General features: G+C 35.6%; 1 protein-coding gene and 1 long non-coding RNA gene across 2 annotated transcripts in view; one reads left to right on the top strand and one right to left on the bottom strand.

Moving 5' to 3' along the window:
* LOC127878995 (uncharacterized) overlaps nt 1–14,840 on the top strand; it is a 52,767-nt gene extending 37,927 nt beyond the window's left edge. The window contains exons 6-8 of the mRNA XM_052425575.1: nt 2,200–2,309; nt 11,499–11,551; nt 12,455–14,840. Of these exons, the coding sequence (XP_052281535.1) occupies nt 2,200–2,309; nt 11,499–11,551; nt 12,455–12,559 (268 nt within the window). The 3' untranslated portion in view covers nt 12,560–14,840. The remainder of the gene's footprint in view (nt 1–2,199; nt 2,310–11,498; nt 11,552–12,454) is intronic.
* LOC127878996 (uncharacterized) lies at nt 5,036–10,581 on the bottom strand. Its single transcript, XR_008048878.1, has 2 exons — nt 8,365–10,581; nt 5,036–7,868 (listed from the first exon to the last, which is right to left on the bottom strand). It is a non-coding gene; the product is annotated as an uncharacterized LOC127878996 (long non-coding RNA).
* Nucleotides 14,841–17,504: the final 2,664 nt, after the last annotated feature.

Here is a 17,504-nt window from a genome sequence, read left to right as displayed (position 1 = left end):
ACGATATTACAAATTTAAATACAAAATACTCGAAAACTAGATATTTGAGAAACATTTCAACGAATGTTGTAAATGTGACAGGATAAATAGAATAATAGGTTGGTGACGTAGATGGAGAATGGTTATCTGGCTCGTCGGAGGATCTTATCGGGTTCACCGATAAATTCCTTCGACTTGCCAGATAACCATTCTCCATCCATGTCACCAACCTATTATTCTCTATATCACACCCGATCGTACAAAAACTTAATAATTGTGGGGAATGCCATAACAGATGAATCAAATAATCATAAATGGGGTATACAGTAAGTAATTTGTTAACAGCCTTCTCAAATTGTTCATTGTAGCTAACTGTTTTCACTGTTGTAGAACTTTGTAATATGTGTCTTGTTCTGAGAAAACTGGGCATAATGCATGTGCGTAAAGTGTCATCCCAGATTAGCCTGTGCAGTCCGCACAGGCTAATCAGGGACGACACTTTCCACGGTATTTTTCGTTTCCAGAAAGTCTCCCCTTACCGAAAATCTAGGTAAGGTGGAAAGTGTCGTCCCTGATTAGCCTGTGCGGACTTCACAGGCTAATCTGGGAAGACACTTTACGCACATGCAATATGCCCAGTTTTCTCAGAAAGCGACACATATAAATTTCATGCACCTTTATAAATACATTTTAGCCTAGCTCTGGGAAAAGTGTGCCTTATGAATGTGCATAAAATGTCGTCCAAATTAGCCTGTGCAGTCTGCACAGGCCAATCGGGGACGACTATTTCCGCTTTCATTGTAGTTTTCGTTTTAAGGATTTCTCTTCTTAGCGAAAATCTAGTTTAGGCGGAAACTGTCCTTCTGGATTGCTCATGCTAATATGGGACGACACTTTATGATCATGCATTAAGCCCAGTTTTCCCAGAACGAGGCTCATGTTGGTATCTCAAAAACACGAAGATTTATAAATCACATTTCAGCTTTTGTAAACATTGATTCAGCTCATTTCTGCTCTGCTCTGCATTGTTCTGTTATTTTCTTCTCTATTATATTATGCCATACATTTTTTTCGAAGAGGCATCTATAACATTCATTTGCCTGCACACATGTTCACACACTTCAGACAATACCAATACCTGGTCAAGAATTAGCGCATTACAGCCACATAGCTGGAACTTGAGCATTTTCAGTGTTAGTTTTAACAATGAAATATCAATAAAAGAAACTTTATTGGGTATTCATATTTACTCGTACTATCGACCAATTTTACGGAAAAAAACACTCGTCAGTTTTATAGCGAAATATTTAAACTTTTTCAAGAAATATTACTTAATTATTTTAGATGTTTCACGAAACAATAGTGTTGATATTCTTGCTGTACCAACATTCGCACAGGCTAATCAGCGACGAAACTCTCCGCCTTAACTGGATTTTTGCTAAGAATAAACTGTCTGTAAACGAAAAATATCATAAAGGCGGAAAGTGTCGCCCCTGAGAAGCCTTTGCGGACTGCACAGGCTAATCTCGGACGACATTTTACACACATGCATTTAATCCATTTTTCACATTTTACGCCCCATATTATTCAGATAAAAAGGATTGAAATATTGCCCTCGCCGGCATTGAAATAATTACCTTTGGCGTCCGTCTAACGATCCGTCAAGATCAAAAACATGAACTTTCTGGGCCCAAGCAGCAAACAGTGCCTCAATAAGCCTTCGGTTCTTATTCCAATCCAGATACAATGAATTCCATAACTATTTTACCTGTCAATACATGTTATCAATGCTCTGTAAAATCGTGGCTTTATGCATGTACGTTAAGTGTCGTGCCAGACTAGCCTGTGCACTCCACACAGGCTAATCAGGAACGGCAGATTCTGCTTAGACTGGATTTTGGTGTCAATAAGACTGTCTTTAAACAAAAACACCAAATAAAACGGAAAGAGTCTTCTCTGAATAGCATGTGTGGACACTTTACGCACATGCATTAACCCATTTATGCCTAACGTCTAGAAAAAAGGCCTTGGCAAACAGCGTAGACCCAGATGCGGCATCTCATCTGGGTCAGCGCTGTTTGCTTAAAGGAATTTCTGTAAGAAATATTCTAAATATAGAAATAAATATACTAGACATGCCTTATTTTGGAAATAAATTGATCCAATTTAGAAGGATGGGAGAGTCCACTAGGCATAAATGGGTTAAATGTACACTTTCAGGGAGATAGAGGAGCTGCGAGAGTTGGTCTATTCCATGAACCAGAGCATCGCCATCCAGTCCTGGGAGATTGACCCGGAAATGGAGACAGAGAAGTTCACCATTCACATGGGTACGAGTGCACGCGTTGTGGGAAAACTTGGCTTTATGCATTTGCGTAAAGTTTCGTCCTAAATCAGCCTGCGCAGTCCGCACATGATGAACCGGGACGACAGTTTACGCTCTTATAGAATTTTTCATTTAAAAGAACTGTCTTTTAAACGAAAATCGAGTGTAGAAGGAAATTGTTATCCCTGATAAGACTGTGCAAACTACACAGGCTCATCTGGTACAACCCTTAACGCACACCCATTAAGCCCAGTTCTTTCCAGAACGAAGTTTTGGGTCACGTGTTAGTTTTTTAAATTAGTTCACATACTTCGTTAATATTATTACATTATAAAGCTTGTTATACAATTTCACATAGGTTAAACTAAATTATGACAACGGTTTCTGCTTAATCAATTCATGTATTCTTAGAGATATTAATATATGACACGATAAACAACGCATAGATGTGTAGATATTTCTTATTGTGCGACAACATACAGCTCCTATGACAATTTATATCTCTTAGTATCATGTGTGAGGGCGTGAACCAATTAAGTAATCGTATGATTAAATAGTAAAATGATGTGTTTACAGACTGCAACAGTGGTATGTAACCTTCGTTAGCAGGCACTTAAACTTGTATACGTCACCTATGTATTGTCATGCGTATGTAGAAAACCATATAAGAATATGTAATTAATTGTGTAACATGGTGCACATAATAGATTCATAAGGATAGCATTAATTGTCCCCTACCGGTTTCACCGGAGGAGACTTATGGTTTTTGCTCTGTGCGTCTGTGAGTCTGTCTGTCTGTCTGTCTGTCACACTTTTCTGGATCCTTTAAAAGTTCTTCATATTTTTTCATGAAACTTGAAACATGGATAGATGGCAATATGGACATTATGCACGTCATTTCATTTTGTTCCTACGTCAAAAATTCTGGATCGCTATGGAAACAAATATTTATAAAAAAAATCTGACAATAGTGGAATTTCTGACAATGGTGGAGCCGGTAGGGGACATATATTGCTTGGCAATAGTCTTGTTTATGTCTGTTTTGCATCAAGTTTAATATAGTTTCTTCCTAAATGGATATACAAATAGACACCGTATGCTAAAGTCAAACTAGACGAGGAAAACGCACTAAGTTATTGCCTATCGCTTGTTTCACTAATTAGTCATGTCTTGGGTGAGCATGCAACCCATTAATTGTTTATAATTTCATGTAAATGACAAGCTATCTATGGCAAGCGGTTCGACGCATTATCCCAAGAAACTAGTTTTTTCATGAGAACCTAGGTTCTCATTCTGAGAACCTAGAATCCCATTCTGAGGACCTAGGTTCTAACCAAAACGTATGATCCAAAATGAAATCTTGTGTTCTCATGAAAACTTAGTATTTCCGAGAGAACGACGCGAAAATCTGTCGAGAACCTAGGCTCTTGTGAAAACTTTGGATATCAAACGAGAACTTTGGTTCTCAGAATGAGAACCTAAGTTCTCATGAAAAAACTAGTTTCTTGGGATTATGCGTCAAACCGCGCTGAAAACCGAGGTTCTGCAATGATGACTTAGGTTCTCACGAGAACCTAAGTTATATTTGTCTATGTGCGTTTTTTCGCCGAGAACATGGGTTCTCGAGCGTAAACTAGGGTTTTCAAATGAGAGCCTTGTTTCTCATGAAAAACTAGTTTCATGGGATAATGGGTCGAAAACCTCGGATATTGAATAAAAACTTTGGTTCTGGAAGCCATTTGCAATCTTCAAGCGAGAACCTAGGTACTTAGAATGACAACCTAGGTTCTCATGAAAAACCTAGTTTCTTTGGATTATGCGTCGAACCATAACTAACGTCCATATACGTCCGTCGCTTACGTCATATTACGTCGGTAAATTTGGACACGTGATTTCGCACACGCTCCTGTGTAAATTACACATATCACCATTGGGTGTTTCAATGTATATTAATATATGCACTTTAATAGAGAAGGCACAGTATGCGTTAGACAACGACCAGATAAGTCACGATTTGTTGTTGTCGCGGAGTGGCCCCTGCCGTTAGGCCGCCGCATGTACCTTGTAGTTTAGAATATTTTACGGACACTAGAAAGCGTTTGTGTTAGAGTTTCATCAACCAAAATGAAAAATGAAATAGACTTGTCTACGTGTATTGTATTGCACTGACTATATGACACGATATGTGACAATATTGGCATTGTTTTAAAGCATACATACATATACATACAGTTTGTGAGTGTAAACGACAGTTTGTAAGTGTTAACGACAGTTTGTAAGTGTTAACATGCTTATATTAACACATGAACATATGAGACGCGCCCTGAGAAAACAGAAATTAAGTGTGAAAGTATTGCCCCAAATTAGCGTGTTGAGTCCGCACAAGGTACTCGTGGACGACACTGGCCGCTTTATGCAGAATGTTTCGTTTAATGGTAGTGGCTTTTTGACGAATATCGAGTCAATGTGGAAAGTGTTTCCCTGATTGGCCTGTGCGGGCACTAAAACTGCGGAGAATCATAGTGTGCTGGTCAAAGTTATGAAGAAACATCGCTAACATTTATCCTAGAATAAATACATAGTTTGCTTTAATTACATGTCAGTGACGTCACATGCCCACAGCAAACGAATTGAAGTTATTTTCTCCCCCACTTCGTTCGTCCGAAAATAAATTAATTCTTTGCTTACTAGCAAACAAGTGACAACAAACATTACAACAAACACCAAATGTAGAAGGCGGTCCGCTTTTATTGTAGCCGTTTTACCAACAGGATTAATGTAAGTAGACAAGTACATTAACAGATCATAGTTATTGCCTATTCAAAACCCAGGAACAAAATATCATTTTAAGATTGTAAAACATATTATTTTCACACAAACAAAGCATAAACTCTACAAAAACTCCAAAATACTAGTACACATTATTTATTAAACTAGGATGTGTATAAAATGCAACATGACTCGCCCAGGAAAAACCAGAGATAAAAACCCTTTTCTAATGTCTAAGGAAAAGGCTCTGGAAACCTGTGCCCGTTTGTCAAAATGTCATGTTGCCGAGCGTTCGGCCTCATCCATACTAGTAGACAAGAAACAATACAATGTCATTAACACACCAATACAACAGCAACATTCTATATGAAAAATGTACATTTAAACAATTTATTTTCTATACTGAAATGAAACCATCCATCAACCAAGCTTCCGATTTCCAACGACCGTGCTTGGCTAACAATTTATCATCTGTGATTTTTCCGCTTTTAGCAGCAGCGGAAGCTCCCCTATGCTATGAATTGATTCTAAAATATCTCCCTTGCCCTGGTATGTGATAAAGTAGAATCTGTGTCGCACAAAACATAATTTCCTTTATTTAAAAAAAATCTAACTTTTGTAAAAAAAATATTAGTTCGAAATAATGTGAGACCCGCAGCGATATATCTTTAACCAACATACCGGACATAGCCTATTAACTGTTTTTGGCACAATAACACTATTACCAGATTTTAACTGATCCCAGTTGCTATGTTCTATAAAAAATATAGAAATATGAGAATCCTAAAAAGAAGTTTCATTTTTAAACTAGACAACTCATCAAATCTGAAAAAAAAACGAATACCCAAGAATACACATCAAACATAATCTCATATTTTTCACACTTAATTTCTGACCGTCCTTACAGTGAAATCAATGATATTATTTAACATATCCACAGTTAATGGTTCTTTCTTTGTGACTGGCTTGGCCAAAATTCGCTTGCATCCTTCAAATGTTAATATTACAAGCTTGTTCTTACAAGGATTTTGCTCTAAAAAGAAATCATGCTTCCAACTTATGTTGTAGAAATACGCGTCTACAACCGCACTCGAAAATTGTTTGTCCACTCATTCACTTAAGAAAAACACATACACATGCTTTTTTTGCCGGCAACGAAATAAAACCATACCCGCTGCACCATTTTTGAAATTTGTCAAAGATATAGTTCATACTTTTTGTTTGTATTCTTGGATTTTGCTGCTCTGGCTATGTCCTTCTGAGCCGCGTGTCCCAAGCTATGATGTGCACTCAATTCACCAATATCGTCCCATACACTGCTATGCCAATATATGCTTAAACAATATACATGTGTACGTGTATATATAACGCCTTTCATCAAATCTTCGTATCATAATACATACATATGAAACGAGAACATATCATATTATTGACTGCTTACACAAACAAAACAAATCGTAATATCCTCAAATTCATTTTATTGTAATGAGTTTTATGCTTTGTTTTAAATAACCATATAATTACTCCGATACATGTAAATGTATAAATGGGCTCACATCAAGTCTTACTCATTAAAAACATATTTGCATATCTTAAAACAAATCAATGTGAATCCTTAATAAATACAAATCACATCTATACATAGATACACATAAATCTCACGCTCTAAGACAAAAGCGTATCAGATCTGAATATCTGGATACAGATCACCGTGGATCTTTTCTGAATACACATAACATCTATACATAGATACACATAAATCTCATACTTTGAGACAACAGCGTATCATATCTGAACATCTGAATACAGATCACCGTGGATCTTGTCTGAATACACATAACATCTATAAATTGATACACATAAATCTCATACTTTGAGACAACAGCGTATCATATCTGAACATCTGAATACAGATCACCGTGGATCTTGTCTGAATACACATCACATCTATACATTGATACACATAAATATCATACTCCGAGACAACAGCGTATCATATTTGAACATCCGACAAAAGATAACCGTGGATCTCTTCTCTGACAACAGATCACCGTGGATCTTTCCTCCGACAACAGATCACCGTGGATCTTTTCTGAATACACATAACATCTATACATAGATACACATAAATCTCATACTTTGAGACAACAGCGTATCATATCTGAACATCTGAATACAGATCACCGTGGATCTTGTCTGAATACACATAACATCTATAAATTGATACACATAAATCTCACACTCAGAGACAACAGCGTATCATATTTGAACATTAGAATACAGATCATCGTGGATCTTTTCTAAATAGACATCACATCTATACATTGATACGCATAAATCTCATACTCTGAGACAACAGTGTAACATATTTGAACATCCGATAACAGATCACCGTGGATCTTTTCTCTGACAACAGATCACCGTGGATCTTTTCTCTGACAACAGATCACCGTGGATCTTTTCTCTGACAACAGATCACCGTGGATCTTTTCTGAATACACATCACATCTATACATTGATACACATAAATCTCGCACTTTGAGACAACAGCGTATCATATTTGAACATCCGATAACAGATCACCGTGGATCTTTTCTCTGACAACAGATCACCGTGGATCTTTTCTCCGACAACAGATCACCGGGGATCTTTCTTGAATACACATAACATTAAATACATTGATACACATAAATCTCATACTCTGAGACAACAGCGCATCAGACTTGAACATCTGAATATAGTCTATAGATCACCGTGGATCTTTTCTCCGACAACAGATAACCGTGGATCGTTTCTGAAAACACAGCACATCTATACATTGATACACATAAATCTCACGCCATGAGACAACAGCGTATCATACTTGAACATCTGAATACAGATCACCGTGGATCTTTTCTGAATACACATCACATCTTTACATAAATTTCACACTCCGAGACAACAGCGCATCATACTTGAACATCTGAATACAGATCACCGTGGATCTTTTCTGAATACACGTCACATCTATACATTGATACATATAAATCTCACACTCTGAGACAACAGCGTATCATACTTGAACATCTGAATACAGATCACCGTGGATCTTTTCTCCGACAACAGATCACCGTGGATCTTTTGTAAATACAAATCACATCCAAACATTGATACACATAAATCCCATTTTTCGAGACAACATTACAAGGTTAATGCAAATCACAGCATATCTAATACCGTCTTTTACTGTTGTTTTTTTTTTAGAAGAAAAATGACTTGAATATTCATAACAGCGCAAACATACAAACCATTATACTCATCTCTATAGCTTAGTGCTTTCTCTGACGTCTAAAGTGGCGGTCTGTGCTGCAGTTCTTGGGTAACTGGACCTGCTAGAAGTGGGCTGTTGTGGGACGAAGCCTCGTTGGACGTATGGGCAGTCTCTAACCAAGTGTCCTGTTAAGCGGCAAGCGAAGCACGGTCCGAGGACGACCGAAAGTCGCTGTTGTTGGAGAAAACCTTATTGATAACGTCTTAACAAAGCCTCTCTGCTGAAATAATACTAATATTATAAAACTAAAAATGAGTATAATAATTACAATATATAACGCCTTTCATAAAATCATCGTTTCATAATACATAAATATGAAGCGAGAACATATCATAGTATTGTCTGATTAAACAAACAAAACTAATCGTTATATCTTCAAATTCATTATATTCTTATGAGTTGTTTGTTTTGTTTTAAATAACTATATATTGACTCCGTTACATGTTAATGTATAAATGGGTTCACATCAAGACATGCTCATTAAAAACTTATTTGCACAAACAAATCAATGGGAATCCTTAATAAATACAAATCACATCTATACATTGATACAAACAAATCTCACACTCTGAGACAACTGCGTATCATATTTGAACATCTGAATACAGATCACCGTGGATCTTTTCTGAAAACACTTCACAACTTCACATATATATAATGATACACATAAATCTCACACTTTCAGACAACAGCGTGTCGTATCTGAATATTTAAATACAGATCACCGTAGATCTTTTCTGAAAACGCTTCACATCCAAACAATGATACACATAAATCTCACACTTTGAGATAACAGCGTATCATATCTGAACATCTGAATACAGATCACGGTGGATCTTTTCTAAATACACATCACATCCAAACATTGATACACATAAATCCCATTTTTCGAGACAACAATACAAGGTTAATGCAAATCACAGCATATCTTATACCGTCTTTTACTGTTGTTTTTTTTTCAGAAGAAAAATGACTTGACTATTCATAACAGCGCAAACATACAAATTATTATACTCATCTCTATAGCTTAGTGCTTTCTCTGACGTCTAAAGTGGCGGTCTGTGCTGCAGTTCTTGGGTAACTGGACCTGCTAGAAGTGGGCTGTTGTGGGACGAAGCCTCGTTGGACGTATGGGCAGTCTCTAACCAAGTGTCCTGTCACACTTTGAGATAACAGCGTATCATATTTGAAAATCTGAATATAGATCACTGTGGACCTTTTCTGAATACTTATCACATCTAAACATTTATTCACATAATACTCATTCTTTGAGAGAACAATACAAACTTTATGTAAGTCAAAGCATATCTAATACCGTCTTTTACTGGTTTTTCAGAAGAAGAATGACTTGAATATTCATGACAGGACAAACATACAAAATCATTATACTCATCTCTATAACTTAGTGCTTTCTCTGACATCTGAAGTGGCGGTCTGTGCTGCAGTTCTTAGGTAACTGGACCTGCTAAAAATGGGCTGTTGTTGGACGAAGCCTCGTTGGACGTTTGGGCAGTCTCTAACCACGTTTCTTGTGAGGCGGCAAGCGTAGCACGGTCCGAGGACAACCGGAAGTCGCTGTTTTTGGAGAAAACCTTCTTGATAACGTCTTGACGCAGCCTCTTCGCTGAAATAATTCTAATATTGTAAAACTAAAAATGAGTATAATAATTAATGTAACAAATATATTGAACCACAACGAGCGTTGTCTCCTGTAAGCGGACCTCGAATGACGCTATACCTGCCAAAAACTCACGAAAATCCCGTGCATTAGTAAACACGCATGTTTATTGAACTGTGACGAAAAGAATAGCAATTATTTTCTCCCTCACTTCGTTCGTCCGAAAATAAATTAATTCTTTGCTTACTAGCAAACAAGTGACAACAATTAGTACAACAAACACCTAATGTAGAAGGCGGTCCGCTTTTATCGAATAAACAAAGAAGAAACTTAAGTATGTAAATCACGTTAGCCAAACATGAAAAACAAAACAAATTATAAAATCCCTAAACTTTTTGATACTGTTAATTTATTTTCTACACTGAAATGAACATTCTACTTCCCTGCTGAGCAACGACTGCTCCACAGCCGATGAATTGCTGAAATTCCCCGACAAAACTTCTTGATTTTACGACATTTTTCCAACACAATATCAAACTTTTAACAAATATATTGAACCACAACGTGCGTTGCCCCTGTGAGTGGACCTCGAATGACGCTATACCCGCCAAAACACACGAAAATCCCGTGCATTAGTAAACACGCATGTTAATTGAACTGTGACGAAAAGAATAGCAATTCTCTACTGCACATGCAGGGTGCAGAATTAACGGGGTTTTCATGGATTTACACAAGGGCTAGCCAGAAAGTCAACACACCGTTAAAAACTTTATTTTGAAAATAGCTCAAGTTTTTGAAATACATTTGCAAAAATCGTTCGTGCATAAAAGACAGTTTTTCTTGCAGTTTGTGTCGATATCTGAAGGTATATGAATAAATCCTTGGAAACGTCTGAAATCGGTGACAAAACTTCTCGTTGCGTGAAGCAAAATCGTGCAGTATACATGGAATTTTTTAACAAGAACACATGCTTATTAATTAAAGTAATTCTTATGTATTTCACGTTGCCCTTAGCGGCTTACAGATCTGTCTTTTATGCAGTAGTTGAAATTCTTAAGAAAAAATGTTTAAACAAGTTATTTGGAAAAAAGCAGCATTTACCGGTGTGTTTACTCGCGTTAAGGTTTAACTGGAACCCAACAAAGTCACGTGATCCTGCAACCTGTATGTTAAAATTTATACTGCTTGGTACAATATATTCGTCGGTTGCCAAGGATGTTTTATTTGTGTATGTTTAATTGAACTTCCTTCTGAAAAAAACTGAGCTTAATACATTTGCGTAGCGTGCAATCCTAGATAAGCCTGTGCAGTCCACACAGGCTTATCAGGGACGACACTTTCCGTTTTAATGTAATGTTTCGTTTAAAGGACGTCATTTCCAAACGAAAATCCAATGTAGGCGGAAAGCTAATCTGGGAGGGCCTTTTACGTATATGCATTAATCCCAATTGTCCTAGAACGAGGCTCAATTTATCTTTAACGTGCAATTTCAGAAAATGGGGAGTCGGTTGGAGAGTCGGTCGGACCTACGGAGCAATCTTCTGAAGTAAGTGTACAACACCTTAACACATTTATGCGTAATGGACTCTCCCATCCTTCTAAATTGGATCAATTTATTTTCAAAATAAGGAGTGACTAGTATATGTATTTCTATATTTAGAATATTTATTACAGAAATTCATTTCAACAAACAGCGCAGATCCTGATGAGACGCCGCATCATGCGGCGTCTCATCTGGGTCTACGCTGTTTGCCAAGGCCTTTTTTCTAGACGCTAGGCATAAATGGGTTAAAAACTAGGTCAATAATATTTAAACATCAGTTCATTGTTCGTTCTTTATTATATATAAATTTGAACGGGAGATTCGTGTATAAGAATGATGAATTGTACACACAAAACCCAGTCATAGTCCGACAGCATTTGCATACATGCAGTTAATTAACTTCAAAATAAACAAGTCCATAAACGTCGTACAATGTTAGAAGCAACTTCTATTCGCTGAATTATGTCTTCTGACGAATAAACATTTATACTTTTTAGCCCCTGTTGTTTATTCATCGTATCAGACTTCAATATTTGTATTTGTCGAAAAATTACGATGATTTAAGTATTATTGAAAGATTAACAAAAACCTACCATCAATATAAAATGTTAACTATCATTTGTGTGCATTAAATAGACATGTATTTTATATAATATGAAAGTGTATGCCTTTCCTTACTTACTCGAATACGTTGAAAGTATGATATTTTCTCAAAACGACTTAAAAGTAAAAAAGGTTTCTAAATATTATTAGCTTAATGAATTTACCTTTGACTTCTTCATATATTTTAAACCATATGCCATTATGTTTCTTTGAAAGAAAAAACAACATAAATTTGTAGATGCTACAGTAATTTGTCAAGAATGGTCGTTCCAATAACAACGAATGCTATTACTTTAATTTCAGGAGAATGAGAGCAGGAAAATACGCTGCGTTTCCATAGTGATAGTGGTGATAATGATTGTGATAGTTGGCGGCATAGTCGGTATTTTAATGGGAGTGCTCGATTAATGCGTTCAATAACCAGAACGGCAATGTGACGTATTATATGTGTGGACAAAAACCAATGACGTAATGCGCACAAAAAATAGACCATTGCAACGAGAGAGAATTAACTGGAAAGGTTAGTGCTTTGATATATATATATGCAATTGACACTGACATATCAAGAGGATCCAATAGCGTATATGATCGACTGCATCTCATTCGTGTAGCGGTTTGCGCTGCCTTAATTAGTGCAAAACATATTTACCATTGTGTTAACAGGCTGTCAAGAAACATGCAATCATGAAATTGTTAAGTTTGTAAAATGGACTTAACAACGGCCGATATATATACACATTGAACAAACCTCGAATGGTGAAAGACATGACATAGCTCCTGGTTGCAGGGATATTCGTTCTATTTACCATTTACTACTTAGATACGTATTTTGACGCACGTGAAAACCCTTGGAAAGTTAAGTTTAAATAAATACCTTTTATTACTAAATTCAAGTTTTAAAGGCTACATGTCCAGCCCTTAGATACTGATGAGCAGCAAACAGAATAAAACCTGAACAGACTGCGAGTTACTGAAAGCTGGTGTGTATGGATTGTGACATTTTGTGACTTTCCTGCTTCGATTGATTTCGCTCGCTTATTGATAACCCATTGAATCGTGGATGAATTCGAATAACATTTCTATGAAATAGTAGGATATTATTTATTTCTTCATTTTCTAATATGGAATATGATACTGACAATTATGACAGTTGTTAGTGTTGCCTTAGAATAGCATTTGACGGTAAAAGATTTATTCGTGCGAAGTGTGTTTTGAAAACCAAAGAATTATATGCTTCGTGATTACCGGGTACACTATCAATGCAGGTTTCAATGCATCTGTACAAATTGTTTTCTGAAATAGGCGATTTTGTCTGAGAAGAATATTTAATTTATATTAAATTGGTATAAAAAAAAAGGCGTTTGTTGTTGAAAAACTATGAAACTTTAAACTTGAAAAAAAGAACCCACACGTTGTTAAAAGCCTTCCAGTAATTTAAATCGATTTCTTAAAAACATTGTTAATATAACGTTTTTCATTTCAGCCTATATTATGTCGTGTCTCTTGAACATTAAATATGGGAATAACTGATTTTACCCCCGCAAATGAAGTTTTTGAAGGTATACTTGAATGACCTTGTCGATCAGTCGGTTTGTCGTTTGGTTGTTCGGTTAGTCTGTCACGCTGCATATGTTTAACCCATTTATGCCTAGGGTCTAGAAAAAAGGCATTGGCAAACAGCGTAGACCCAAATGAGATGCCGCATGATGCGGCGTCTCATCAGGGTCTGCGCTGTTTGCTTAAAGGAATTTCTGTACGAAATGTTTTAAATATAGAAATAAATATATTTGACATCCCTAATTTTGGAAATCAAATGATCCAATTTAGAAGAATGGAAGAGTCCACTAGGAATAAATGGGTTAATTTGTGTCTCAGTTTACTTTGCGAATATGAAACATAGAGATATGTTATTTATGCTATAACGAAGTTCCAGAGGTGATTTTCGTGTATGTCGTTATATACTTTGCAGATTTATGGGCCCTTCACATAGGACATTTTTATCCTCTTATCAGAGTACATCTGTTCTTTGTTTTTCGAACTAGTATCTCATTTTTTCTGTGTATCGACATAAACTTTTAAAGATATGTTGTAAATGCTATTTTAAATTTAAGTACGTAATTTTGTGTATGTTGCGCTATTTGTTGTAGAATGATGTGCAATTGAACTGAGGTATAATTTGGATACATAGGCCTACATCATGCTAAATCTGTACTTCGTATAATTAACTCGTATCTCAATTTTCACTCAATTTAAACTAAATTGTATTAAAGTTTTTATTATTTTGGATACTTAACATCATTTTACATTTGTACTTTGTTTTGCGAACGTGTCCCGTAGTGTTTTCCGTTTTAACGTGAAACTTTATAGATGAGTTATTTATACTATGCAAAAGTGCAACGCGCTATTTGTGCGTATGTCACGATATTCACTGCAGAGAAATGTGCCCATTTTTTATCAAATTGGGATACTTACATCATTGTACAATGTGTATATGTGTTTTATTTGTCGCGAACAGTTTTTTGTTTATCAAAATGAAACATAATAGCAGTAATGTGTATATTATGTAGAAGTAGAATGCATTATTTTTGTCCATGTCACTCTATTTGTTAAAGAGTTATTGATCATTAAACTTGTGCAATCGATTAAAAAATTAACGAGAAACTTTTTTCTGTCTAAGTGTAATGAATTTGAAGAAGCGAACGACACAATTATTAGATTAATTTTACAAATACTGAAGTTTTCACGTGCTTTAAATTTGATATTGTGGGGATATTTGAATTATTTGTTATATTTAATGACTGTTCTAGTTTTTATATTGATGTTATCCGGTTATTTTATTGCAATTGTATTTAAGTTGAAGGCATGTGTTTCCTTTTTTCCCGATTGACAGCTGAAATGTCTGAAGGCCGCAAGCTCAATTAATGATAACTTATAAGCAATTAAAGTTCTCTTGTAAGCTGAGTACATCTAACCCATGGAAATCTTTATCAAGCAAACAGAAATAAGCAAAACAAAAATCAACATAGTGAAGTACAGGTTGATATAAGATATTATCAAAGAATCGATATCGCTTCTGAACCACACTGTATAAGCCAAAACTGTATCAAAGTGAAGATAGCAATTATCTCAAAGAACTTATCAAAGGTGTCGTTATTAAATTAAAGGAAGAAACGCTAGGTTCTTAAGTCATAATGTTGAAAAAAGGAAGGTGAATTATTTGAAAAGGAAATAAAGAATTATCAAAGGAAATTTAGAGGATAGGCAAATCTCTGAATCAGCGATAGGGCGATAGTGAACGGCTGAAGAAACAGATAAAAACAAAAGGAGCAAACATTGAAATAAAAATGAATGATCAAAAACAATATAGTAATCGAAGCAACGTGATAATATGCATAATTGCTAAAAAAATGAAAATGTGAAGGAAACTTCAAAATGTAATACACACACTTAATAAATACATACCCTATCTAACCTGTTAAAGATCGGCATATACATGGCACACATATATGGCGTCTTCAAGAAATAGAAAGAAATGCCGGTTATACTTAAAATGGTGTCTAGAAAAAGAGCTTTTCGATAGTAAGTAGGCAACATGTAAGAATTCAGTTTTTTTCTTTTCCGGATCATAATTTTTATCCTTAACAAGATATTATAGGAACCTTTTCACGTTTTAATAAATAGACAAAATTGAAAATATTGTTTCAGATTTGCACACCATGCTCTAAAATATCCATTATATGCATCTTTTGACGATTTAAAACCTGAAAATTATGACATGTAACAAACGCGAAACGATGGTATAATTTGGATTATTATACCTCACTTTTATTCACAATGCTAAACTCCCATAGGCCATCGTGTCAAAGAAATACTGTCAGACCCAGCGGGAAACAAAAATACTGTCGCCCGCTCAAAAATACTGTCGCCCGCAACCTTAGCAATAACGTGCGGAATGGTAAAAAATTATACTGTCCCATTCGCGCATGCGCATTACGCAGTTTTGCATGTCCGTTGTAAAATATTAATGGTTGTTCATTGCTGAGATTAAATACAATTATTGAAAATTAAAATTGTTCATGAATCATATTAATTGTTCATGTTTGAATAGTTTTTTTTTGTATAATAAAATAAATATTACATGTCTGACAGGGTGACAGTAAATTTGTCAACTTTCGGAAAAATATTGTCAAACTCGGCTCCGCCTCGGTTGACAGTATTTCCTCAAGTTGACAAATTTACTGTCACCCTGTCTGACTTGTTATATTTATATAATGTTCTGTTGTTATCGTTGTATTTTGTGACATAACGAGGATTGCTTATATAAACTTTATAAAGTATAAAATACATTCATGGCCGTGTCCGCACGCATGGCCGAGTGGTCTAAGTTCTAGACGTTTACTCCAAGAGTTAGCGGTTCGATCACAGGTGTGGATTACATTTTTTTCTTTCTTTAATTTTATGTTTGTTTAATACCAGAACTCTTTAGCTCCGATGATTACATTTATCAATTTAAAGCGTTTAATGATAAACTCAAAACATGCCAAAATCTGTGAAAAGTTCCCATTAAAGAAGATCAGTTAACAACTGTCGCATATTCCCATATTGATAGAAGCAAAGCTTTTAGGAAATGCGTATATTGACAACAGTAGTATAACTGGTTATTAACTAATATTAAAAATAATATAAAGCTAATGTAAAGTATGTGGATATATGAAACATGATATTATAAGCATCGGTAAACATAAATGAATATTTTTTTGTTAAACTTTTAGTTCTATCGTCAGTAACTCATCAATTAATTTACTGTGCACAATAAGATGTCTTTTATACTATATCAACTATACACCTTTGCCAAAATCTATATTTAATAACAACAAAACGTTTAATCAACTTAATGGGATAGTACCTCAATGGAGAGATAGGCACTAATATAGCATGTATTACAACCCTATTCTTTATGAGGACTACGTATGTACACTTAATATGTGAAAGGGCTATAAACAACAAAGAAAAACCCCTTTACATGTTCAAATGTGTCTTGTTCTGAGAAAACTGGGCTTAATGCTTGTGCGTAAAGTGCCGTCCCAGATTAGCATGTGCAGTCCGCACAGGCTAATCAGGGACGACACTTTCCGCTTTTATGGTATTTTTAGTTTCAAGGAGGTCCCTCCTTACTGAATATCAAGTTTAGGCGGAAAGTGTCGTCTCTGATTAGCCTGTGCGGAACTGCACTCATGTCATATCTCGACATTTTTGTACAGCACCATGTCATATCATTTTTTCATCAACATGTTGAATGTAAAGTCGAATTTTTCCACCAATACGATTTTTTTTAAGAAACCCTGGCGGATAT

Source organism: Dreissena polymorpha, chromosome 4 (assembly GCF_020536995.1).
Source record: "Dreissena polymorpha isolate Duluth1 chromosome 4, UMN_Dpol_1.0, whole genome shotgun sequence".
NCBI lineage: Eukaryota > Metazoa > Mollusca > Bivalvia > Myida > Dreissenidae > Dreissena > Dreissena polymorpha.
The sequence above is the reverse complement of the archived record's forward strand: the minus strand, read 5'-3'. Positions and strand labels throughout refer to the sequence as shown.